This window comes from Canis lupus, chromosome 7 (assembly GCF_048164855.1).
Source record: "Canis lupus baileyi chromosome 7, mCanLup2.hap1, whole genome shotgun sequence".
NCBI lineage: Eukaryota > Metazoa > Chordata > Mammalia > Carnivora > Canidae > Canis > Canis lupus.
The window spans coordinates 13,886,607-13,913,532 of NC_132844.1; the positions used below are offsets into that span (position 1 = coordinate 13,886,607).

The 26,926-nt window shown below is 33.7% G+C and overlaps 1 protein-coding gene across 7 annotated transcripts in view; it reads left to right on the forward strand.

Moving 5' to 3' along the window:
- ASCC3 (activating signal cointegrator 1 complex subunit 3) overlaps positions 1 to 26,926 on the forward strand; it is a 335,529-nt gene that overhangs the window by 252,082 nt on the left and 56,521 nt on the right. For 6 of the 7 annotated variants that reach the window (XM_072831965.1, XM_072831969.1, XM_072831971.1 and 3 more), the window contains 2 exons: positions 9,230 to 9,341; positions 9,537 to 9,671. In XM_072831965.1, the coding sequence (XP_072688066.1) occupies positions 9,230 to 9,341; positions 9,537 to 9,671 (247 nt within the window). Of the gene's footprint in view, positions 1 to 9,229; positions 9,342 to 9,536; positions 9,672 to 10,024; positions 10,238 to 26,926 lie in introns of those variants that run through there. The other variant, XM_072831970.1, reaches the window with a different exon arrangement.

A 26,926-nucleotide genomic window follows, 5' to 3' on the forward strand; every position in this document is an offset into this window, starting at 1 on the left:
TCACAGAGAGAGAATAAGCAATCCTAAAAATTTGTGTGGAATCACAAAAGACCTCAAATAGCCACAGCAGAACTGAAAACAAAGCTGGAGGCATCACACTTCCTAATTTTAAACTATATTACAAAGCTAGAGTAATCAAAATAGTATGGTATTGGCTAAAAACAGACATGTAGATCAATGGAACAGAACAGACAGCCCAATAATAAGCCCACACATATATGTTCAGTTTACTCAAAGGAACCAAGAATATGTGATAAAGGATAATCTCTTTAATAAATGACATTGGGAAAGCTGGATATTCACATGCCAAAGAATAAAACTGCACCCATATATTTTACTGTGCACAAAAATCAGCTTAAAAGACTTGAAAGTAAAACCTGAAACCATAAAACTGCTAAAAGACATAGAAGATAATGCCCTTGATATTGATCTTAGTGATGATTTTTTAGATTTTACACTGAAAGCAAAGGCAATAAAAGCAAAAATAAACAAGTAGGACTACATCAAACTAAAATGCTTCTACACAGTAAAGGAAACTGGTAAAATGACCTACTAAATGAGAGAAAATATTTACAAATATATATCTGATTAGAGGCTAATATCCAAAATATATAAGGAATTCATACAACTCAATAGAAAAATAACCATCTGATTTAAAAATGAGCTAAAGATTTGAAGATATTTTTATAAAGAAGACATACAGATGGTCAGTAGGTACATGAAAAGGTATTCAACGTCACTAATCTCCAGGGAAATCAAAATCAAAACCAGGCTAAGATGTCATCTTACACCTTTAGGATGGCTATTATCAAAAAGATAAGAAATAAGTGTTTGTGAAGATGTGGAGAAAGGGGAACCCTTGTGCGCTATTGGTTGAGAATGATAATTGGTTCAGCCACTATGGAAAACAATATGAAGGTCCCACTAAAACTGAAAAATAGAACTACCACATGATCCAGCAATTTTACTGCTGAGTATTTATCCAAAGAATATGAAATCATTATATCAAAAAGATATCTACACTCCCATGTTCATTGCAGTACTATTTACAGTAACTAACACATAGAAACAACCTAAGTGTCCATCAGTGGAGCAACAGATAAAGACCTGATACATACATACATACATACACACACACACACACACACTGAAATATTATTCACCAAAAAAAAAAGAAGGAGGAGGAGGGGGAGGGGGAGGAGGAGGAGGAGGAGATCATCTTGTCATTTGCAACAATATGGATGGACCTGGAGGGCATTAATGCTAATAAGTTAAATAAGTCAAGCAGAGAAAGACAGATACTGTATGTTGTCACTTATATGTGGATTTTACCAACAACAGCAAAAAACTCATAGATACAGAAAAGAGATCAATGGGTAGGATGGGCATAATGGGTAAAGGAGGTCAAAAAGTACAAACTTCCAGTTATAAGATAAATAATCCTGGGAATCTAATGTAGCATGATGATTATAGTCGATACTGTATTATATATTTGAAAGTCGATGAAAGAATGGAGCTTAAAAGTTCTCATCACAAGAAAAAAGTTTATAACAATGTAAGGTGATTGTTGTTGACTAGACAAATGTGGTAATCATTTCACAATGTAAACATAAATCATTGTTACATGTCAATTATGTCTCAAATGGGCAGGAAAAAGCTATGATCAGCAACTGTGTTAGGTTCTGTTGGAAAGCAGTAGCAACATAATAGTCTCAAGTCTCAAAAATCATAGAATTGCCTTAAAATGGTGAGGTAGAAGCATTTAAAAAACAATCTATATTCTTTAATTCAGTCCAACATTTATTTAGTGCCTTCTATGTGTCAGGTACTATTCTAGGCATTTTAAAGATATAATAGTAAATAAAAAACTTTCTCCTTTCATGGCACTTTTATTCTTTTAGCAGAGATAATGAGTTTAAAAATCATGCTGATACGAATCCTAACTCCAATGAAATCACCTCACACCTGTCAGAATAGCTAAAATTAACAACACAGGAAAGAACAGATGTTGGTGTGGATTTAGAGAAAGAGAAACCCTCTTACACTGTTGGTGGGGATGCAGACTGGTGCATCCACTCTGGAAAACAGTATGGAGATTCCTCAATAAAGTTAAAAATAGAATTAACCAATAATCCAGCAATTGCACTACAATGTTACAACATATTTACCCAAAGGATGCAAAAATACAGATTTGAAAGGGTACGTGCACCCTGATGTTTATAGCAGTGTTATCAATAACCAAATTATAGAAAGACGCCAAGTGTCTATCAACTGATGATAAAGAAGTGGTATGTGTATATATGTGTATACACGTGCACATGCATACACATTGGAATATTAGCCATCAAAAGTTCTGCACCTAAAACTAATATTACAGTGTTTGTTAACTAACTGGAATTTAAATAAAAACTTGAAAAAGAAAAAATATATATATTAGAAGGTTATGAGTGCTTTGAAAAAAAGAACACAGTACTGAAGACCAGGATGCCAAGAGGGTGGAGTGGGAGGATTATTGTATTAAAAACGGAGTCAGAGTGGGCCTAATTAAAGGTGCTGAAGAGGGGAATTAGAAGATACTAGTCATAGGTTACAAACTTCCAGTTATAGGATAAATGCTATAATCTACAGCATAGTGATTATAGTTAATAATACTGTTACTATTTTTTTAAAAAAAGAGGTACTGGGATCCCTGGGTGGCGCAGCGGTTTGGCGCCTGCCTTTGGCCCAGGGCGCGATCCTGGAGACCCGGGATCGAATCCCACGTCGGGCTCCCGGTGCATGGAGCCTGCTTCTCCCTCTGCCTGTGTCTCTGCCTCTCTCTCTCTCTGTGACTGTCATAAATAAATAAAAAAAAAAAAATTTAAAAAAATAAAAAAATAAAAATAAAAAAAAATAAAAAAAGAGGTACTGACTTTTGAACAAAGACTTAAAGGCATGAGAAATTTGACCACATGAATAGCTAAGGAAAACATTTCAGACGAAGAGAACAGGAGAGGTTCTAAGAAACCTATGTCTGGTGTATTCAAGGCCTGGAAAGGAGAAGTTGTAGGTGATGCAGAATGAATGAGGGGTAGACAGTAGCAGTAGATGAGGGACATGGAGTTAGGTGTAGTACCAGTCATGGTACCCTCCGGTACCTGAGAGACTATGGTAAGACTTTGGCTTTCATTATTAGTGATATAAGAACCATTGTGAGGGTTTGAGTAGAGGACTGATAACATCTATTTGTAATATAAGTCTGGCCAATTATAAAAGAAGATATGAAGAACAATAACAAAGAGAAAGCAGTTGCAGAATTAAAATCAGACAGGATGAAATTCAAGGCAAAGAAAGACTACAAAAGGCAAAGAAGAATAATAGTTCATATTGGTAGCAGGCACAATCACAAAATAGTTATAGTAGTTTCCAAATTTTTAGGTGACTAAACATAGCATCAAAATATAGAAAGCAAAAACTGATAGAAATTCAAAATGTTAACTAAATTACAATCATGTTGAGAGATTTGAATACATCTTTGTTGAAAATCAGCATGGTAAAGAGATATTTTACCTTGTAAATACAGGGTTTGAATAACAGTATCTTTGAATATGTGTATCTTTGTATTTCTTGCCCCCAAAAGAATAAGCCTATTTGCAAACACTCATCAAAATTTATTTATAAAAATGTACCATATACTAGACCACAAAGAACAACTCAGTGTATTTCAAAACATAGAGATCATAAGGCTACATTCCCAGTATATATAACGCAGTAATACCAGAAAGAAACAAGAAAAAGGATGGCAAAGGCAATCTCCTTGTTTGAGATTTAACTATTCTTATTATAGTGGAAGGTGAAAATTTATTTTAAATTTTATGTAGACTAGAGCTATAAAAAAATAGAAGTATAATATAACAAAGCCAATGAATTTCAGTCAAAGCACAATCCCAACAAGTATTCATATCTTTAGAGTATCTACAAGATTCCATGAATCCTGGGAAACAAAATAAGCATCCATCTCTAGGAACTAGATGAACATTAACAAAAACAAAACTTAAATATGAAAAAGGAATTTATAAAAGTAAAATTGAAATTAATAAAGTGAAAAACAACATACACTAATGTTATTTATTGCCTACTACATTTGAGTTACAGTTTTAAGAGCCTAACTCATTTAGTATTACTCTGATCCCCATTTTATAGAGGAAGGAACTGAAGCACAGGGAGATTGAGCATCACACAGCTCCTGAGTGGCAGAGACAGCACTGGAATTCAGACACTCTGGCTCCAAGGGCCACAGTCTTCCCTCACCAGGCTCACTATCGGGTCTAGAGCCCACATATCCACAGTCCCTCTCCACTTCTCCTTCCAGTGCAATGCTGGAAAATGTGTTCTTTATGGAAACCATACCATACAAATTTTGAATGTGTAACATTTTTGTTCATCTGATGCAAAAAAAAAAAAAAAAAAAAAAAGTCAGTTTTAATATCTATACCTTTACATCTGGAATAAAATGAGAACATGTGCCTAAATCAATTTTAATGATTTATGTATTTTATTTAGCCTGCCATAGTGACGCTCTACAATTTTCTTTCTGATTGGCCCTTGATTTTATCTTTTTATTATTGTCTGTGTTAAAATCACCCTTTCCATCTGGAAGCAAAGATAAAGGCACAAGATTCAGGAAATTGGCAAATTTTTCCTACTTGTTTTTAGATCTTTTTAGAAGTTTTAAGGAAGCTAAAATCATTGTCCCAAATGAGTGGCTTATATTATGTGTAATTTTAATTTATCCTTAATATTCCCTATTATTTAGTGTTGTTTTTTGGGTTGTATGGGAGAGGCATATATACATGCATGTGTGTGCTATAAGTAGAAATTGAGGTTTATTTAAAATAGAAAAGACAAAAAGCATTTTCAAAATACCATCATACATAGATAATAAATATGATCCAATTCTCCAGCGACCTTCATTTAATCATACTACTGTAAGGTACCCCCACCACATCACCACCAAAAGTAGAACTTATGTTGACAAAGATCCTGCCACTGTCCCTGGATTGTTGTCTACGTGTGTGCATGATATGTATGTATATGCAAATATATGCACATGCACATAAAGATAAATTTTATATGTATAAACATATATGTAGACACACATTAATGTGTTCAAATGTATATAAACACATGTACTGGTGCATCATGAAATATAATATATTCCAAATTGAGTTCTGGATTCAATTTGTATGTTCAATTTTACTCTCTATTTTCCCCTGAGAAAGCTTTTAAACATTTCTGGGACAAAAAATGTTGTGGTAGTTTCAGCTGTCCCTGCAACCACTTTCATTATTTGTGTCATTATTACTGCTGCATAATCTGAACATAAAAAAACATGGTGCTGTAACAAATGACTTCCCAGTACTGACAGTTATAGCTGCAGCATTTCAAGACTGATGAAAAATTTCCCAGCAAGATCTCTGGCCAGGTTTACAATAACTAAACAGGAAATGGCTGCCACTATTCACATTAAATCCAGACTGTTTGGTGTAACTTTATCTATGTTTTCGATTATAATAAAATCTCTTTCATTCTCAACCAGCAAAATTTCATCCTTATTAAGGTTGGAAAAAGATAATTTGAGGCTTCATGTGAGGTATTCCTGTTTGTCCTTTGATAAGATCTTTTAAAAGATATGTTTTTTAAGTTGTTTTACTTTTGGATTGTTTAAATTTAATGAACTTTGTAAATTTTTATGAGAGGGAGAGGTTTGTTATGACTTTTTCCCAATGGACTGCTAATAGAAGTTAGCTTGTCTAGCCCATGTGCTAGATGCTGTCAGTATCAAACTGCCTTTGACTTTCACACCTCCCAGGGGACTAGTAATTGTTGTGTTCAAACAGCCTGTAATTGTGATCCCGCTGGCTTTCTCAGTACGCTTCTGGCTATTAGAATCATTAAACAACTCAGCACCTGTTAACAGCATTGTAAATATTCAACCCTGCTTGTGTGCAGGTTGAGTCCAATATAGAGAAATCTTACAGAGCTCAGCCTCATAAATTAGAGCTTCTGACAAGTCAATTATTGTGAAACTGGGTTTCTCTGTGAAATAAATGAAATAGCATGCTGACAAAAAGGTAGGCTGTCTGTTTATGGCAGAGAGAAGATAATGACTTGATGATCCAATGCAGTGAACATGAAACTACATTGTATCCTTTAGCTATAATTAAGCAGTTGTGTAATATTTCTGTTTTAATAACCAAGTAAATTATAAATTTTGTACTGTGGAGAGTGCAACATGAAAACAGACCTTTTTACTTAGCCGTTGCTTGCTTTTTCAAGTTAATAAAGTGATTATTGAAATCAATGATATATAATGTTTTAAGCTAAATGCTTATAATTATTTAGGCTAGAAATTACCCAGTGACTGAAAAGTTCACGCAGTAGAAGCAAAGGCCATATAATGCTAATGAAGATCATGTAAATATAAACTCCATTGTTTATTCACAGAAAAGTGTCAGAATATATTATCTCTCAAAATTTTATGTGAGCTAAACAATAATTTCATTTACATTTAGTTTATTTTACGGTGTCTAATAAATTATATATCTAAGATGTAGCAGATCTTTTATAAAAATTTGACAATGTTTTAAGTAACAGTTCAAATATTAGCATAGAAGAGTAGTACAAATCAGCAAAGTTACAGCACAACAAAAATTATGCATTTTAGTATTTGTGTTGGGTATATAGAAGTTTTTTAATGATTGAGATTTTCCTATTATATTCTTGAGTGAAATATTTAACCTGGCATTTTCTATTTTTAAAAGTTAACATTTATATATGCCAGGATACCTGAAGAAAACAATTTTAGGATTTATTTTTTAAATTCTAGATTACCCCCAGATTGCATAAGGATAAAAGTATTGATACTGAATAAACTGAATGTCAATTCAATTACTTAAATTGAATTTTTGCATTTCTCTCCTCAGACTTGAAGATATATCTTCAAGTTTAAGTTATTCTGATAAATGTTAATTTTTAACAAGTTAGATTATGTATAATGTACTCATCAAATAATCCCCCCCAAAAAAATGTACTCATCAAATAATTAATTGTAATCTCAGACATAATTTTAGTTGTTTTCTTTTTTGCAATTTATTTTAAATGTATAAGAACTATTTACTCTGATTAAGGCTACAAATTAGTCTTTAAAACTTCCCAGGAATTTAGACAGACATTAGAAAAAGAACTAGCCCATCAAAATATACCTTGTAAATACATAAAAATGATTAAAATAAATATTAAGAAAAATTTATAATTTTTGAAGGACAGTTTTTATCATAGATGGTTTTCCATATCATTTGTAAATATACTAAATTTGTTAAAGGAAAAAATGGTAAAATTGTCATTCAGTTATATTTATTGGGTAATGGCTTATAGTTGGTAGCAGCATCCATGAGATTTTTTTTTCAAATGGCCTAGTAAGTTTCTAGACAAATATGATATTTTAATTTTTTTGTTTTTCATGGCAATGTTATTTTCATAATGTCTTCCTTCTGTAATTTTAATTGCATAAAGAATTTCTTGATTCTTGCATGAGAAATTCAACTACTTATTCAGTTCCTAGGCACAATTTCACTTTTTTTTTCAATTTAGAAATAATTTTATCAACTATATATTAATACACACAGCTGAAAATAGTATTGGAAAATCTATAGATTTAGCAAGCCAAAAAAATATGAAATAAAAAAATAAACACTTCTGTTGTAAGAGGTTTGGCTGATAAATTCCATTTGTTGGAAAAAAATGAAAAACAATAAGTATTACTAATAACTTGGAATGGCTTTAGAGATCTCTTTTATGGGGCATTGAATATCCAGAATTTTTATTTTCACTTTCTACAACAGAATACATTATTCTAACTATTACTCTTTTTAGTCATTTTTCAGGATAAAGGCAATATTTTCTAATGGTTTCTAATGCTAGTTTTTTCACTTTATATTCCTGGTTAGATAAAAGTTTGTACATTTCATTTAAATTAACAACAGCACTAGTTTCAATACTTATTTATCTGTTCACTTATAAATATTGCTCTATTTTAGTCTGTGACAAGAACTTTTCCAGGAAAGGCAATAACTTCTCTGCAGATTAAGATTAAAAAGTAAACCATTTCTCTTCTTTTCTACTGAAAGTATATCGTGCCATCTTTAAGTCCTACTTGTAATTTTAAATAAATGTTTACCACCAAATCTTTCTCTTTGAAAAAAGAAAAAAGGAATCACCACACTGGATGGGCTGTGGTTTCCTTCAGGCCTCTCCCATTTGTGATTGTTAACACTTTCTTCCCAGACTGTGAATATCCCCTTTCTAGTCCTGTGCAGAGGTACAACCCTTGTGCTAGGGTTTCAGTGATGGATCTGTTCTGAGGTCACTTTACACTTCTGTTACTTGATGTGGATGGAGATGGGACGTGTAATTCTCTAGGCTGACCAGGGTATAGGATTCGCCACCAAGAATTAGAGACCTGCTGTGACATAGGGACAATCTGTCACCCTTCGAACCTGTTACCTAGCAATCTTAAATATTTGGCAAGACAGTTTTGGAGTTAGAAGGAGGAGCATTCAGGTGAATTGCATGTCCTTCAGCCTTTTACTCAAAATATACAGAGCTGAACCTATGTGTCTTTTGTGTCTAGAACCTATGTGTCAATGCTTTATTATTAGCTTGATGATGTCCCTTCAGATATTTAGGGTGACATGTAGTTATTAAGCATTTGGAGAACAATAAATGACTAAATTCCTTAAAAGAATTTATCTACTACCCACATCAATGTTCTTTGAGTTTTATAAAATTACTGAGGATGGGTTTCTGTATATAAAAGGGAATTATATGTTTATATTTAATATGCTTCTGTTTCTAAATCTAGTATATACATTTAGTTTGCTATAGGTGTATAAAGTAAAGTTATGCCAGTTTTAACACTGGAAAGTTAGTATCTTTTTTAATGTGATGCTGAATTTTATCTACTTAATCTAACACATTCGTAATGTATTGTCATTGTTCATTGGTGTCAACAAATGTTGATGGGAATTTTGATCTGTAACATGAAACTGGTAGTTGCATTTTTTTTACTTTTTTGCCATAAATGTAATTGTTCTTTGAAATTCTGGAAAGAAGAGAATGATAAGAAATTGAAATGCTAATTTTAATAGAAAATATCTTGAAACAAATAATAAACTTGTTTGTTTTCTAGCTACTACAATTTGAGTGATGTGAGCCATGATTCTGTGAACAAATTTCTATCCAGTCTGGTTGAGAAGTCTCTAGTTGAATTGGAACATTCCTACTGTATTGAAATTGGAGAGGTATGACTCAGTCATATACGTTCCAAGTGAAAAGATTGCCCAGCTTTTTAACAGTAGGGCTTTTGTTCTAATGATAACCAAAAATTTTAACAAAATTGTTGCAAAAGTAACCTGCAATAAGAACTATTAATTTTATGAATGCCTGTGCTTCTATTGTACTTTTTATTTGTCATTTTATCTTTCTTTTTGAAATAGGATAATCGGAGCATTGAACCTCTGACATATGGCCGAATTGCTTCTTACTACTATTTGAAGCACCAAACAGTTAAAATGTTCAAAGAGCGTTTGAAACCTGAATGTGGTACCGAAGAATTGCTTTCAATTTTGAGTGTAAGTTTCATGACATTATTGCACTGCTTTTTAATATAAAGAGATTATATCTTATATATTTCATACCTTCTCTTTTAATTTGAGTCTTAAATTGCTGCCAGCCAGTGCCTCTAGAAATTGGGCAGAAACTATTCATAAAGTCTTTTCCTCTGTTAAACAAGATCACTACAGAACAACATATTTGGACCATGTTTCCCACATAATTTATTATCCAAACTTGGATACTTCTGAGAATGGAATGGGTCACTATTAATATGTAAGACAGGATAATAGGTATAAACTGCGCTAGCCTTAGCAGCCAGATGATCTCCCTATACTTCAATATAATAACTTCTATGAATTATAATTGAAAGCTTTCCTGGGATCCCCGAGTGGCGCAGCGGTTTGGCACCTGCCTTTGGCCCAGGGCACGATCCTGGAGACCCGGGATCGAATCCCACGTCGGGCTTCTGGTGCATGGAGCCTGCTTCTCCCTCTGCCTGTGTCTCTGCCTCTCTCTCTCTCTCTCTGTATGACTCTCATAAATAAATAAAAATTAAAAAAAAATAACCTTTAAAAAAAAGAAAGCTTTCCTTATTGCTTCTTTTGAGTCAGTCTTGTTGAATCCATAATGTTCCTGAAGTTCCTTTACATAAGGACTTTACTTAAGTTCTCTTAGAATTAACTAATGCCAAAAGAACTGTTCAACTCTCTCTCCTTTCCCCTTTCCAAAATAAAAACACAACCAGATTTATCCCATGGCCAAAAAAAACTATATATTGTTTAGTTTTGGGTTTTGGCCAAGAAGCTTAGAACTAAATTTTCTATTGAAGTTAAAATTACTATTAGAAGTATTTTCTTCATCTCCGTCTCAGCATACTGTATGTGCATTTTTGTCTTTGTTGAGTTTAAATATAATTTCCCACAAAACTTTGCTAGTGCATTAGTCAAGGCATATGTTATAAATGAATACTATATATTATCTTACACCTCAGCTACATTGATGTTATTTTTAAAGAGGTAAGAACCATTGGACTATAAATATCTCTAAGGTCCTTCTCTTATATGTCCACTGATTCTGAGGTAGTTCACTTACTTATTAGCTTTTTTCTTACCTCTTTTGTTTATCATTCTCAATAGGCTTCAATACCTCATTCACAGTTTCCAATTTTTCAGTGTTCTTCCTTTGAGAAACTGGTGTGTAAATTTTGAGTGCAGCCTAGAGCCAACTACAATGCAGTGAGTCAGAAAATAATTTATTAATGAATTGATAGATGGATGAATCCTATATTCATCAGTTTTCTGTTGTTTGCTCTCTAGAAAAGAGTACAGAATTGAAGTATATGAGGCAGCTATCAAAATTTTTTTATAAAAGTAAAAATTCATTTCTGAAATGAGTATAAAAAATAAGAATTGCTTTTAGATCGCTAAGAATGAGGTTTTTATTATTTCCTAGTTGGAGATTCATAAAAACAGGATTTGTCTGGATGGAAGACAGGAAAATAATGGTTAATTAATTTGGGCAAGTATCTTAAACTAATATCTGTTAGATTTAAGAATATAATTTTCCTTTCATATTCTCCTCCCTCGATGTATTTATCTAATCTCATATTTAAAAGTATATGCCTACCTTGGAAACACATGTAATAATATTAACTAACACCTTTGAGCACTTTTTATGTGCTAAAGCACTATTCTAGGAACTTTACATCAATAAATTCATTTAATCCTAACAATAACCATTCATTTTATATTGATAACATCCCATTATTATTCCCACTTTACAGGTTAACTAATGTCTCTAAGGTTGCACAGTAAGTGAATGCTTTGCAGTCTAGCAGCCAAGTATGAATTCTTTTTTTTTTTTTTTGTATATTTTTTATTGGAGTTCAATTTGCCAACATATAGCATAACACCCAGTGCTCATCCCGTCAAGTGCCCCTTCAGTGCCTGTCACCCAGTCACCCCAACCCCCCGCCCGCCTCCCCTTCCCCTACCCCTTGTTCGTTCCCAGAGTTGGGAGTCTCTGATGTTTGTCACCCTCTCTGATATTTCCCACTCATTTTCTCTCCGTTCCCCTTTATTCCCTCCCTTTCACTATTTTTTATATTCCCGAATGAATGAGACCATATAATGTTTGTCCTTCTCCAGTTGACTTACTTCACTCAGCATAATACCCTCCAGTTCCATCCACGTGGAAGCAAATGGTGGGTATTTGTCGTTTCTAATGGCTGAGTAATAGTCCATTGTATAGACCACATCTTCTTTATCCATTCATCTTTCGATGGACACCGAGGCTCCTTCCACAGTTTGGCTATTGTGGACATTGCTGCTATAAACATTGGGGTGCAGGTGATATGGCGTTTCACTGCATCTGTATCTTTGGGGTAAATCCCCAGCAGTGCAATTACTGGGTCATAGGACAGTTCTATTTTTAACTCTTTGAGGACCCTCCACACAGTTTTCCAGAGTGGCTGCACCAGTTCACACTCCCACCAACAGTGCAAGAGGGTTCCCCTTTCTCCACATCCTCACCAGCATTTGTTGTTTCCTGTCTTGTTAATTTTCACCATTCTCACTGAGGTGAGGTGGTATTGTGGTTTTGATTTGTATTTCCCTGATAGCAAGCGATGTAGACATTTTCTCATGTGCTTGTTGTCCGAGTCAGTGTCTTCTTTGGTGAAATTTCTGTTCATGTCTTTTGCCCATTTCATGATTGGATTGTTTGTTTCTTTGCTGTTGAGTTTAATAAGTTCTTTATAGATCTTGCATACTAGCCCTTCATCTGATATGTCATTTGCAATATATCTTCTCCCATTCTGTAGGTTGTCCTTTAGTTTTGTTGACCATTTCTTTTGCTGTACAGAAGCTTTTTATCTTGCACGTATAAGTTCTTAGCCCCTGTCCCGTGCTGCCTCTCTTCTCTCTCTCTCTCTCTCTCTCACACACACACACACACACACACACACACACACAGATGGAAGATAGTTAGGTGGGAGGTACGTGGTAAGACTGGATGCACATTTTAGATGCTAACCCTTTATCAGAAATGTCATTTGCAAATATCTTCTCCCATTCCATACGTTGCCTTTTAGTTTTGTTGATTTTTCCTTTGCTGTACAGAAGCTTTTTATCCTGATGAGTCCCAGTAGTTCATTTTTGCTTTTGTTCCCCTTACCTCCAGAGATGTGTCTAATAAGTTGCTATGGCTGATGTCAGAGAGGTTGCTGCTTGTGTTCTCCTCTAGAATTTTTATGGTTTCCTGCCTTGTATTTAGGTTTTTTTCCATCCATTTTTTATTTATTTTTGTATATGGCATTAAAAAATATGGCCCAGTTTCATTTTCTGCATGTGGGTAACCAGTTTTCCTAACGTGCTTTGTTGAAGGGACCATCTTTTTTCCATCGGATATTCTTTCCTGCTTTGTCAAAGAATAATTGATCGTATATTGTGGGTCCATTTCCAGGTTTTCTGTTCTGTTCCATTGATCTATGTGTCTTTGTGCCAGTACTATACTGTCTTGATGACTACAGCTTTGTAGTAAAGCTTAAAGTCTAGAACTGTGATGCTTCCAGCTTTGCTTTTCTTTTTCAAGATTGCTTTGGCTATTTGAGATCTTTTGTGGTTCCACACAAATTTTAAGATTGTTTTAGCTCTGTGAAAAAAACTGGTGCAATTTTTTTTAAAATATTTTATTTATTTATTCATGAGACACAGAGAGACAGGCAGAGACATAGGCAGAGGGAGAAGCAGGGTCTTCACAGGGAGCCTGATGTGGGACTACATCCCAGGACCCCGGGATCACACCCTGAGCCGAAGGCAGATGCTCAACTGCTGAGCCCCCCAGGTGTCCCAGCGCTGCTCTTAATATACAAATCCATCCCCCTCACAAAACTGTTGCTGTTTTGATAGGGATTACATTAAATGTGTAGATTGCTTTGGGTCGTGTAGACATTTTAGTAATATTTCTTCTTCCAATCCTTGAAAAAAAAAAAAGAAGACAATGCACATTGTAAACGTTTATGAAAATCATATGCCTACTCCACTCAGTATACCCCTTCATTGCACTAAAAAAGACCCAAAAATATACCTAATACCGAGAGAATTAAACTCTCTTTGTCTTCTGAAAAGGGATTGATCAGAACATGAGACCTGTCCCCATCCTTTCAGCAGCCAGTTTCTCTCTACCATTACACTAAAACCAGATACAATGATCTCATTTAATTTTTATTAAAATAAAGTCAATTCTTGTGATAACTAAACAAAACAAATCATCTGCAAAAATGTAAGATAAACTCAGTAGCATATTTGTATAAATATCGTTTGGAGTACCCCTTAATAATTTCCATAGCAACAATGACATAATCTTCTTGTCTTATGGCATTTAGTCCAGGAAATTCAGCCTGTGCTCGATAGCATCTAAGTCTGTACTATATCAGTTTTGATTGAAAATGCTGGGGCATTAGAACTATAGGACTCCCATTGATAAGGAGATCTGCAGGAACCACTGTCTTGTTCATGTCTTGTGTAGGAATCACTTTCCATTCCCTAGGGAACATGTGTCACTAACAAAGAAGTATTAAATAATAAAGCAAGATTGTATTTGAAGTAATTACAGTGCAATTTCTAGAATTCATTCTTTTGCTGAAAAGTATTTTTTTACTGTTTTCTGTTACCACACTAAAGATTCCTAAATGACTCACATAGCCAAGTTATCTTTACTCTCACCTCCAAAAATACGTATTAATCTCCTTGTTTTGAAACAAGGAGAAAAAAAGCAGCCAGACAGGAGCTATGGAGCACGGGATGATAAACACAACAGGGCAAAGAAAAGTAGTAGGAGTCCTTAAGTGTCAAAGGCCTATTTTCGTTATCATTGTTTTTGTTACTATAGTGCTTAATAATATCACATTATACTTTTGAAAAATTCAGTATTAGAACTTATTCACTGCCAGCATCTCCTTTTTTGTTTTGTTTTTGATATTTTTTAAATACTTTATTTAAATTCAATTTGCCAATAAGCATCTCCTTTTATAAAGATAGTCAATGATTTTTTTTTTAAGATTTTATTTATTTATTCATGAGAGACACAGAGAGAGAGAGAGGCAGAGACACAGGCAGAGGGAGAAGCAGGCTCCATGCAGGGAGCCCGATGTGGGACGGATCCTGGGTCTCCAGGATCACACCCTGGGCTGAAGGCAGCGCTAAACCACTGAGCCACCCTGGCTGCCCAGTCAATGATGTTTTTAAAGTCATCTTTAAACTTTTTTATTAATATATTATTTTTGAAAAGAATTTTTAGTATTCCTGAGATCACAACTGAAAAGCCTCTGTTCTCTTGAGTATTACTGTGAACTTACTCTAATACTTCCATCAGTTAAGTTTTGGCAGTGAATGAAGTTTTCTCACTTTCTTAAGCTACATAATGAATTTTTTTTGTTTTGCTTCCTTTGGTATTAATGATAATGTAAAAAGTATGTTCATTAAGATTTTCTTGGTTCTCTATGTTGCAGTGTGATTGATTTTACTTGGCACAGAGGAGAAAAAACTAGGAGGTAATCAACTATAGAAAGAAAAAAGAATATTAAGACATTGACTCAGTTTCACCAGGCATTTAAAAATACATAAATACAAATTGAACACCAATAAAAAATAAATTTATTATTAAAAAATTAAAAAAAATAAAAATACATAAATACATACAAAAATACATAAAAATACATACACTGTATTATTTCTCTGCATTTAACATCAAACATAGTCTCAAATGATGATCTGTTGATTTTATGTATTCATAACTGATAATTGATAACTGTTTTTAGACCTTTTTTCCTTTAGAGAAGATACGTATTTTGAATCCCAAAGTTAGCTATACAGTTGTTTTTCCTTTATTTAATTAAAATTGGAATTCCTACTTTTGGTCATTTTGTATATCACTACCAACTTTTCTGAATTTCTTTTTAAGTAAGGATGCAACTTTATTGCCTTTATAATATTTACCAGAAAGTATATTTTCTTTCAAAAATAACAGAGAAACTTTTTAATCAGATTAGTTCATGACATGCTTCCCTATACAGTGTTTTTGGCACTGCAGACCTCCCTCTTCCAGTGTTCATAGAAGATTGTCAGATTTGATTTAAAAAAAAATGCATTAAGTCATTTATACCCTATCTTCTGAATTCTGTTCTTTTTTTTTCCATCAATAGAATGGTTGAGGTCCAACTGGTATTTTACAGAATGGTATTATATTGACAATATAAACAGGAAATTTCTGAGTCTTAAGAAATAAATATCTTGGGGCACCTGGGTGGCTCAGTCAGTTAAGCATCTGCCTTCAGCTCAGGTCATGATCCCAGGGTCCTGGTATCAAACCCCAGAGTCTGGCTCCCTGTTCAGCAGAGTCTGCTTCTCCCTCTCCCTATGCCTCTTCCTACATACCCCCGCTTGTATGTGCTTTCTCTCTCTTAAACAAATAAATAAAGTCATTAAAAGAAAAAGAGAAATATCTTTTTAAAAAGAAAAAGAAATATCTTAAGTATATATAAAACACATAATTTATATTTATTCTTCGTATGTTGCTCTCTACATTGGTCTATATTAAATTCTGTCCACTGTATTTCTACCCACAGACCATGTACTGATTCTTGTAAAAAAAATATTTGTTTTTTACCTATAATGTGTGAGGTTCTCTGTAGGGGCAGGAGATAGAATAGTGAACATTACTGACAAAAACATGTGAGAGAGTGAGTGTGGCACACATATGCCAAAAATACATAGATTCAAATAGGGCTGGAAGCAATTTATGCATGATAAAACTACTGAGGAACTGCAAGACAAGGTGGAACTGTGCCTGTCATATTTGCTGGGACATATGGTGATCATTCCTTTACAGACCAGGGAAAGTGGGGATTAAGATTAGACCTGTGTGGCATTTACATGAGTTTCTCTTGGAATATTTTCATTATTCCAAATAACATGAGGAGCTTTGTTTTTTTAAATATGGCATTGTGTTAAACTTCCAGGTACTAATTCTTATTGGTAATTACTCCTTTAAATCTTAATTTTGGTCAACACTGAAAAAGAAAATACACTTCCACTAATTTTTTTTTTTAGTAACACCTCTTTTGAGACTTCCATTTCTAGTCACTCATTTTCCTAAGAAACTCAACTATTTTTAGCTCATGTTTTCAAATGTCTTGTCTCTAAATGATAGTTAAATACTCTATTCTAGTTGTACTGAGACTGTTTCTTTTCACTAATCTTATTCTATAATAGCAATTCATTTATTTAAATTTTGTCTTTCCAGTACATCCATTAAAAAATAATACTATCCTTAATTAAGTACCTACTACATGCCACACATTCTACATAATTTGTAATCATCAAACAGTGCTTCATGGTAAACATTAATATACAGATCATGAAATTGAAATTTAATGAGGTTAAATTTTTCCAGGTACCATAAAGAGGTAGTTCTTTAGAATTCTTTCTCTATACCTTACTTACTTCCTCTCTGTGACACAGTTTATCCTTATCCAGTGTTTTAATTCCAACTGTAAAAAATTTTTAAATCATGAAATTATAATGCTTTTAAAAGTATATACTTTTAAAAAGTCAATTAAGCAGAATTACTTTTAAAATTATGTGTGGTCTTACAACTTAGAATTATATGTGTTAAATGCAGATGTTAAGTACTGTGACAGAATTATTTCAATATTTCTTATTGAAAACATATTTTAAGTTTTAAATGATATGATGCTATTTGGAAAGTTTAGATATCTTATAAGAACTCTTGCCAAGTTTTCTTTTAACACCATGAATTAATAAGCTTCATAATTAAGGCAGCTGCTTCACACTTCTATTGTTAACCAGTGACATTACATCTGTCTTGCTCCATTGATGCCCTCCTCCTACTTATTGAAGCATTTAGCAGTTTTGGCAACAGGGATTACATGGCATGGAGTAAGTAGTCTAATTAGATATAAGTGAAAATCCTGAGGGAAAAGGACATTTAAAAAGTAATTTAAAGAATCTCTTAATGATGTTGGCACTGAAAGCCCAAGTCTAGAGTAGAAAGTGCCTGCCATCATGGCAAACAAGGATCATGATTTGATATGTTCAGTGAACTTTTAGAAGGTAACCTATTTTAAAACCATAATAGAAATGAAAAGATTTCAAAGTTAGGGAAAATTTATTTGAACAGATTTACGAATATGCTTGCTATAGTACTAATAGCTTTGAAAGAAAACAGAATATGTCCCAAATGTATTCTGTCTCTAGAATCTTCAATAAATTTTTTAAAAAGATATACTCAGTTGTTATGGTTTTTGTGGCTACACAGAAACATGAGATTATATATCAAATATCCAATCTGAAAAGTTGTGAAATTCTTATTTTTTCACAAAGCCTTGGATATTGACTAAAAGTATGGGTTTCATATGTTAATATAAAATAGAACCATTCCAAATTTAGAAAAGTACCAGAGCAATAAGATTTTTATATATCAATAAATTTCCAGGTTTGGCAGTTCTCTGTACTGCTTTCTTTAAAAGCATACAGATTCTTTGCTCTGCCCATATATAGAACATTTTCAATAATAGAGCATTTCTAATGGTTGAATTTTGTCCTGTTTGGGCATAACTACAAATCTTTTGATAGAAAATTGCAAATATATCTTTCTCAAACATGAGATTGGAAGAATAAGCAAATTTGTTTTAAAAAGAGACAAATTTAAAACAAAACAAATAAAAAGGACAAGCCAAATACGAATAGCATCAGTAGGGGACCCAGCATGGAAAATTAAAGAGTTCATTAAAGGAAGAATGAAAGGAAGGAGAGGTTAACTGAGTAACAGTGAACACCACCAACCTCATGGCCTTCCATTTCCAAATAACCTCCTGACAATTGCAGGATCCCATCTGCTACTCTTTATCTTCCTGGTGGGGAAACCTAATGGGATATCTTCCAGGGTTTGTGAGAAGAGCTTCCCTAACCCTCAGGCTGGGGAGCTGCCTGGCATCTTTTAGAGAGGCACAGATGGCAAATGTCTTGAAAAAAAGTTATCTTTCTACTTCTCTTGGTCTCTTTCCCTTGAGACTTTCCCTCTTCTCCAATATTTCTCAGCTTCCTCCTAGCTTTCTGTACATATGAGCTCTCTTCAGCCCAGAGAAAAGTGAAATATTTTCCTGGCAAAAGACCTTGGTCTCAGATGTATCTGTTGTGCTTTAATAGATTATGTCAAGATTTTTAAGCTGATATGTTCTGATAAGCATAAAACGTATTTGTGATGTTACCTGAAATTTGTTCTGTTTAAATTTTTTATTTTTTATTTTTTATTTTTTTTGGCTTCCTGAATAATGTGCCACAGAAAGACAACTGGCAATTATTAGGATTCTAATGGTCTGTGACTAAGTAGAATGTTAGTTATGAAATGATTTTAAATACCAAAATATGAATAGCTTTGATATTTCCTTATCACCTAGTTTAACTTTCTCATTTTTTTCAAAGAACAAAGACTCATTTTTTCCAAAGATGATACAATCTATATGGAAAAATAATATTAAAAACTCAACTCTCAGGGAAAGGGCAAAGTTGGAATTAGAATTCATATTTCCCAGCAACCTTTTAAATACCTTTTCTCCCTTTACCATTTTATACTCTTCCTTTTGCTCTTCTTGCATCTTATTTTGCCCTTTTATTTAAACTTACAAAGCACAAGGTACATAAAATATACCATTAACCTTCTCAGGCTAAGCTATCTATAAAAAATATTTTTGGCTTGTCAACATTTATAAGATTTGCTAAGTGTTCTATCCAATACTCAGCGTACTTTGGGGAATACCAAGGAAATAGAACACCCATATCTTTTAAGGAGATTTGTCCTAGAGCCCAAAGATGCTAATAAAAACAAGGGATAGGCTTGTGCTGAATACATGTCTCTTGGCTATTGCTTTGTCTCTGCATTAGAAGCATTCAGTCCTACTAATGGCGTTCAGAGCAGAAGAGTTGCAGGCATTGTTCTCCCCAAAAGTCAAGAGTTACCAGCCTGTCCTATGGGAAAGAGGCATGTAAGTTACAGGGGTCATATAAGTATTTGCAGAGGGAGTCTACATTTAGACATTTATTAATTACAAGTATAATCTAAATGGTGTCATATAAATTATGTTTATTAAACTCCAGGGTGGTTTACTTTTCAGCAAACACCTTATCATGAATCATTTGGAAAAGGAAATCATCAATTTAGTTTTCAAAATAATTTATCATTGATGTCTCTGCTTAACTTAATGACATCAGATTTCATAGCTATTTAGAATCGCCAATATAGGAGGACCTGGTGGCTCAGTGGGTTAAGCATCCAACTCTTGATTTTGACTCAGGTAATAAGTTCCACACTCAGCATAGGATTCTGCTTGAGACTTTTTCTCTCTCCCTCTCTCTCTGCTCCTCCCCATATGTACATGTGCTCTCCCTCTCTCCAAAATAAATAAATCTATTTTTAATTAAAAGAAAAGAACTATTGATACACATTCAGTCATATTGGGGAATAAAAATAACATCAAAGATTATGATACTGCTGAAATAAAATCTCTTCCCTAAATTGTAGCCATTTGTCACTTCACTCTATGAGTAAGTAGAGCATTGTTTAAACTTTAAAAATGAGTGGAAAATAAAAGGAAACTTTAACATTGGGTAAAATATTTTAAAATGTAGTTGTTGTATGCCAGAAATTGGTTTCTGCTGAAAATGTTTCTAATTTTATCCCAATAAAGTTAAGTGTTCTAAAATTATTGTTAGGGTCCTATTGGTCCAGCAAATTGAACAGTTCAGAAATCAGTGGTAGCTCCTTCTTAGTTAGTAATGGTGATCAGAAATGTTCCAAAAGGCTCATGTCATGGTTCCTGTCCTAAATATATTCCCAGTACATATAATGCCAAAACATTGTTTAAGCTAAAAATCTATCATCCTGCCTTTTACTCTCACAGAACTACCAAGTAGGTAAATTAAAGTGTGATTATTCCCAATACTTAAAGCCAACTCAATGTATTTCTGCATCACTTCTATATAACAGAGCAAAAGAAAAACTAAACATCCTAATTTCACTTCCTACCCCCAGGTGGTATAAGTGGAGTCTACAATATTACATTATTTTAAAAACATAGAATTTTATAAGGAAAAATAATTATAGACAGACTTGCTACTAAGGGACATAATAGCCTTTTAGATTAACTAATATGCCAGGCTTTTTCTTTTTATGTAATAATGTAGAAAAACAATAGAATCCCCTATGTGCCTAAAAATATATATATTTTTAAAAACTGTTAATACAGTTTAGGATCAAACTTTGGTAAATTCTCTATTGTAAAAAATTCAAATTAAGGTGTATCTTAATATGTATTTAAAAATAAGTCATTATATGTTACCATCTCCCTGGTTTATTAAATAAATATATATTTTTATATTTATATAATATGTATTTATATATTTTATATAATAGTGTAATTATATAAATATTTTTATATTTAATTAAATACTTATATAAAATTATTATATAATATTTATTACATACAGACTGTGCTTCAGGCACAGAGAATATAGCAGCAGACTAGGCTAATGAAGTTCCAGTATTCATGGACCTTATATTCATAGTGGGGCTGGTAAACAAACAAGTAAATAAACATGTAATATAACAAAGTGGATATAAATAAGAATTTTTTAAAACCAGGCAAATGTCTACAGGTAAGTAGAGGCTACTGTTCTAGCTAGGACAGTTAAAACTTTTCTGCAGAGATATCTGAACAGAGAACTGAGAGACATGAAGGACCAACTCATGAGAAAGCCTCTGGGAAGAAAGTCTGGGCAGAAGGAAAAGCATATGCAAAGGCCATGAAGTAGGAATTACTTATCAGTTCAAAGAATAGCAGGGAAGCCAGTGTGGCTAGAGCAGAACAGGCTTTGGGAGCTGGTATACAGGGGCTAGGTCATCTGTAGTCTTGCTAGGGAGTTTGGATTTTGTCCTAAGTGTTCAGTGAAGCCACTGGAGGAGTTTTGATCAAAAGAGTGATGTGATATTATTTGTTCTGAAAAGACCTCTCTAGTTCCTTAATAGAGAAATGATTGTTACAAAAAGTCAAGATGAGAGAAAATGGCTTGGATACAATGGCCAGAAGTTGAAATGATGAGTAGTAGTTATATTCGGTATGTTTTGAAGATAGAACCAACAGGAATTGATGGATTAATTATAAGTAAACAGAAGAAATAAAGACAATACTAGGTTTTTGTCCTAAACAACTTGATGAAGAGAATACCATTTACTGAGGTGAAGAAGACTAAGCAGAATCTGTGTTTATTTGGGGGCACTGGTAATTGGCATATGGATGGGATTCAAAATTTCAGTCATGTGGTTGGTTGAGATTATCCGGGTAGAATGAGTATTGAAAAGAAGTCTGTGGAGCTAGAGAGTATAATACTAAGTAAAATAAGTCAATAGCAGAGAAAAACAAATACCATATGATCTCAGTCATGTGAAATTTAAGAAACAAAACAAAGGGGAAAAAAGAGACACCAAGAAATAGTCTCTTTAACTATCGAGGACAAACTGACGAAGGCAGGTGGGTAGAGGGATGGGTGAAATAGGTGATGGGAATGAAGGAGTACACTTGTGATGAGCACCAGGATGATGTAGGAAAGTGTTGAATCAGTGTATTGTATGCACGAAACTGAAAACAACACTGTATGTTAACTATACTAGAATTAAAATTAAAAACAAAAAAGAAAAGAGGTCTGAGGATTGAGCTTTGGGAACTTAGCATGTTGAGGTTGAGGAGAAAGAGGAGAAGTTGTGTCAGCAAAGAAAACTGAGAATGAGAGATGACAAGTGGAAGGAAAACTTCCAGGAGAATGTACTGCCCTGGAAGCCATGGGGGGAAGAATATCTCAAGAAGGGGATGGTGATTAATTGAGTTAAAGATTGTTGATTCAGAGAGGATGAAAGCTAAGATTGCTCATTTGACTTGATAAGATTAAGATCCTAGATGTCATTAATGAGTAGTTTCAGCAGAGTAATAGAAGACAAGATCCTTATTTTTTTTTTTTATTTTTTTTTTTTTTACAAGATCCTTATTTTATTTGAAAGGACTTAAGAGAGACTGAGTTTTAAGAAAGTAGGGATAGGGGATCCCTGGATGGCTCAGTGGTTTGGTGCCTGCCTTCGGCGTGGTCCTGGAGTCCTGGGATCAAGTCCCACGTCAGGCTCCTTGTGTGGAGCCTGCCTCTCCGTCTGCCTGTGTCTCTGCCTCTCTCTCTCTCTCTCTCTGTGTCTCTCATGAATAAATAAAATCTTTAAAATAAAAAAATTTAAGGAAGTAGGGATAATAGTAATATAGCTAATTCTTACCTGGAGCTGGGGGGGAGTATATAAAAATCAATATCCTTTTTTTAAATTTAAGAAATAGTATATTTATGTGCAGATAAAAATGATCTTATAGTGATGTAAAAAAAAAAAAGTTACAAGAAAGAGCAAAATTCTTAAGAAGACAAAAGGGAACTAGGAATCAACCCATAAGTGGAAAAATTGGCCTTAGGTAGAGCAAATTAATCCATTGTAACAAGAGAAAAGATAGAGTATTGAAGTATAGATGCAAGGAGGTTAGTAGGTGGTAGGATAATGAGGAAATCCATTTGTGTTTGCTTTAATTTTTTTTAAACTAAGAAGCAAGGTCATCAGCTGAAATTGAGGAGGTGAGGTAAGACCTGTGAATGTGGGCAAAGGCCATTAATAGACTAAGGAGCCATAGTGTGGTAGAGTGAATATGGCATTCGCATTTAGGAAACATGGGTTCAAATCTCAGCATGGCCATTTTAACCTCTTTGTCTAAGTGGCAGGTCATTTAATCCCTTAACCTCAGTTTCCTCATTCATTAAAAAATGTGCAAACATACCTGCCCTACTTACCATCACAGCATTGCTGTGAAGATCTAATAAGGTAAAAGATACATGTTCAAACATATCTGACCTTGATCCAGGTGGATTTTTTTTTTCGTTTGGTGCTATGTTTTAGTTTATGATTCTTACTTGTTTTTGTTTTGCTTTTGTTTTGCATTCAAAACTGTCATACTCTAGATACCTTTACATGTTTTAAGGGTTCAGAACACTTGGTCTCTCTCTATCAGAAGGGCTGGCCTTACTGGATTCACTAAGGAACCTTTTATTTTGTTATTCATATTTAGAGGAATAAAGAAGAATACAGAGTCTTATTTCTCTTATGATCCTGGGTACAGCTTTGCCCTTAATCTACCATATAGTTAGTGTTATCTTTGCTTATTTAAAAGAACATATGGTAACTTCATTTGTGAGATGTTGGTTTCCTTGATGGCAGTGTCATTTTCTGAGTTTGCTCTTGCCCCTACTCCCCTACTCCCTTGGTCCCTCTTCCTTTTTCTCCAGGTTAATATTTTACTAGAAGGCCGTGGCTTTGGGTTTTAGTGTACCACAGGGGAGTGACAAACTCTGTAAAAGTAATGATTCCCCACTGCCACATCATCCTACTTCCAAATAAAAAAAGCACTAGAATTCTTTAATGAGACATTACCCCAGCTTCCAGACCAAGGTCTGTGTTGCTAAGAGTGCTCATCTATTTATAGTTGTTAAAAACCACTTAGTAATTAAAAGAATTCATAAAGTAATTATGACTTGTAATAGTGATTATGGCTGGGTGATTACTCCTTCACTAAGATGCTTTGCAAATGGATTAGCACTTCTTTGAATTAGAAACTTGGGCTTGAAATCTGTGAGGAAGCTATATTAATAAGAAAAATGTTCTTTCTTTTGGGACTAAGCAGAAAGCTGTAAAACAGCCAGGAAGCCATTGGGATCCTGACTGAGAGAAAAATCAGGCAAATCAAATTGGTCATATTATTGGGCATATATTCATCTGGAAAAATTCTCTTCATTCAATTGCAGTTAAAGCTCTGGTCAATTTAATCTAGTTCATTAGTAATGCCAACTCTAAAATGGGCTATGATATTTAATAGTTTCTCTTCCTGAATAAGTAGGCAAATATTACATTATTTAATCTGATATTTGAGGCAGGAGAATCATATTTAAAGTCCAGGTATTTCCAAAATACAGGTTATCAAAAGTAAACATTTTTGATATATAAATACACAAAGCACTACTACATTTTTTTTCTAGTGAGGAAATAAATGTTCATTCTTTCTGTTACTCTGCATTTTTTAAATCTCTTCTTCCCTTTTCTGCAGTTTCTTCTTTGCCTCCCTTACTGGTTACATTTACTCTTGTCCTTCATTTTCTCTTCTTGGAAGCTTATATATTCTTTATCTGTTACTATCCTACAGATATTCTTAAACACAGATCTTCAGTAGTTCCAGCAAGTATTTATTTAGCACCTACCGTGTTAGGTAAAGAGGACAGTGATAATTAAGATATGGTCCCTGCCTTTAGGAAGGGAATAGCCCTGTGTCTAAGAAGTAATTAATTATAGTTTGATATTAACTATTTGAAAATATAAATTGTGCTAGTATGTCTAGAGTACAATGAAACTCTTGGTTATTTAGAACATGGGCTTCAGAGTCACACATGACTCCACCATTTTCTAAATATGTGATCTTGGGTTAGTTAATCTGTCCAAGTTTGATGCTCCTCTATAAAATAAAGAAGAATAAATAAAATAATGTGTGTAAAGCCTCAACACATTGCCTATCATATGATATAGTCATTCATATCTGTTATTGTTGTTTTCATTAATATTTTGATATAACAAGCACTAGTAGTTGATAGATTATAATTTACATAAATCATATCTACATATGACAAATACCATTAACCTCTTTTACTTGAAAGATGAAAATTACAAGATAAATGCAGGTTCATTATTATGCTTTACAAGATTGTTCTGAGTCTGGCTACAGTGTAGGTTGGAGTTAGAATAGCCTCCAGTCTTCAACTGCTCTTCCCCTTTTGCTCCTCCATGGAGCTCATGCTAGTCCATGTGCCAGGAATACCTCCTTCACCACCTAGGCCAGGGCAGTTTTCACACATTGGTCAAGACTCACTTATTTGTGTAAAGCTCTGACCAAATTAAAAAAAAAATCGTAAAATCATTGGTGAAGGGATGATTTATTCAACAAGTATTGTTGAGCAAATTGTATAATGTTTTGGAAATATATTCAAGTTAGATTCTAATTTCATGGCATATATTAGAATAAATTTCAGTCAAATTAAGGATCAAAGCCAAAAATAATGTTAAAATTTCAAAGACATACAGGGGAAGAAACACAAAAAGCATAAAGGAATTACAGAAATTACAAAAGGAAATGGATTGATTTGCCTACATAAATGTATAAATGTTTGAAGTATTAGTATTTGTTACAATTCTGATCGACAAAAAGAATAATATATTTTAATTTTTTAATTAAAAAATTGAAAAAGAAAACCATAGCTCCAATGATAAAGTGAAAAGAGGGCATTAAATAATTTACAGAAGAAGAAATTCATTTTAATAGATATTTAAAACATCCTTCAACCCTCTCAGTGATCAAAGAAATATGAATTGGAACAAAAATTAGCAATTTTTTAATCTATTAAATTGTTGGAAATTCAAAAGGGATATTACTCATTGATAATGGGTTGTGGGTTGTGATATTTCCAGCACTAATAAAGTTTTCAGTGGCCCAGTCTTTCTAGAAAGAAATTTGACAATATCTGTCAAATTAAAAAATAAAAAATCCTTAGGAATTTTCTGCTACCTGATGTTGTGATTCCATCTCTCAGAATCTATCCTAAGGAAACAATATGTTGTTGAGATACATGTACACAGATGTTCATCACGGCATTATTTATAATAGCAAAAAAAAAAAAAAAAAGTGGAAAGCTTTTCTAAAAACACCAGAATTGTCTCTTTAAAAATAAATAATTTAGGGATACCTGGGTGGCTCAGCAGTTTACCGCTGCCTTCAGCCCAGGGCGTGATCCTGGAGTCCTGGGATCGAGTCCCACGTCAGGCTCCCTGCATGGAGCCCACTTCTCCCTCTGCCTGTGTCTCTCCCTCTCTCTCTCTCTCTGTGTCTCTCATGAATAAATAAATAAAATCTTTTAAATAAATAAATAAATAAATAAATAAATAAATAAATAAATAAATAAGGGGATCCCTGGGTAGCTCAGCGGTTTGGCACCTGCCGTTGGCCCAGGGCACGATCCTGGAGTCCTGGGACCGAGTCCCGAGTCGGGCTCTCTGCATGGAGCCCGCTTCTCCCTCTGCC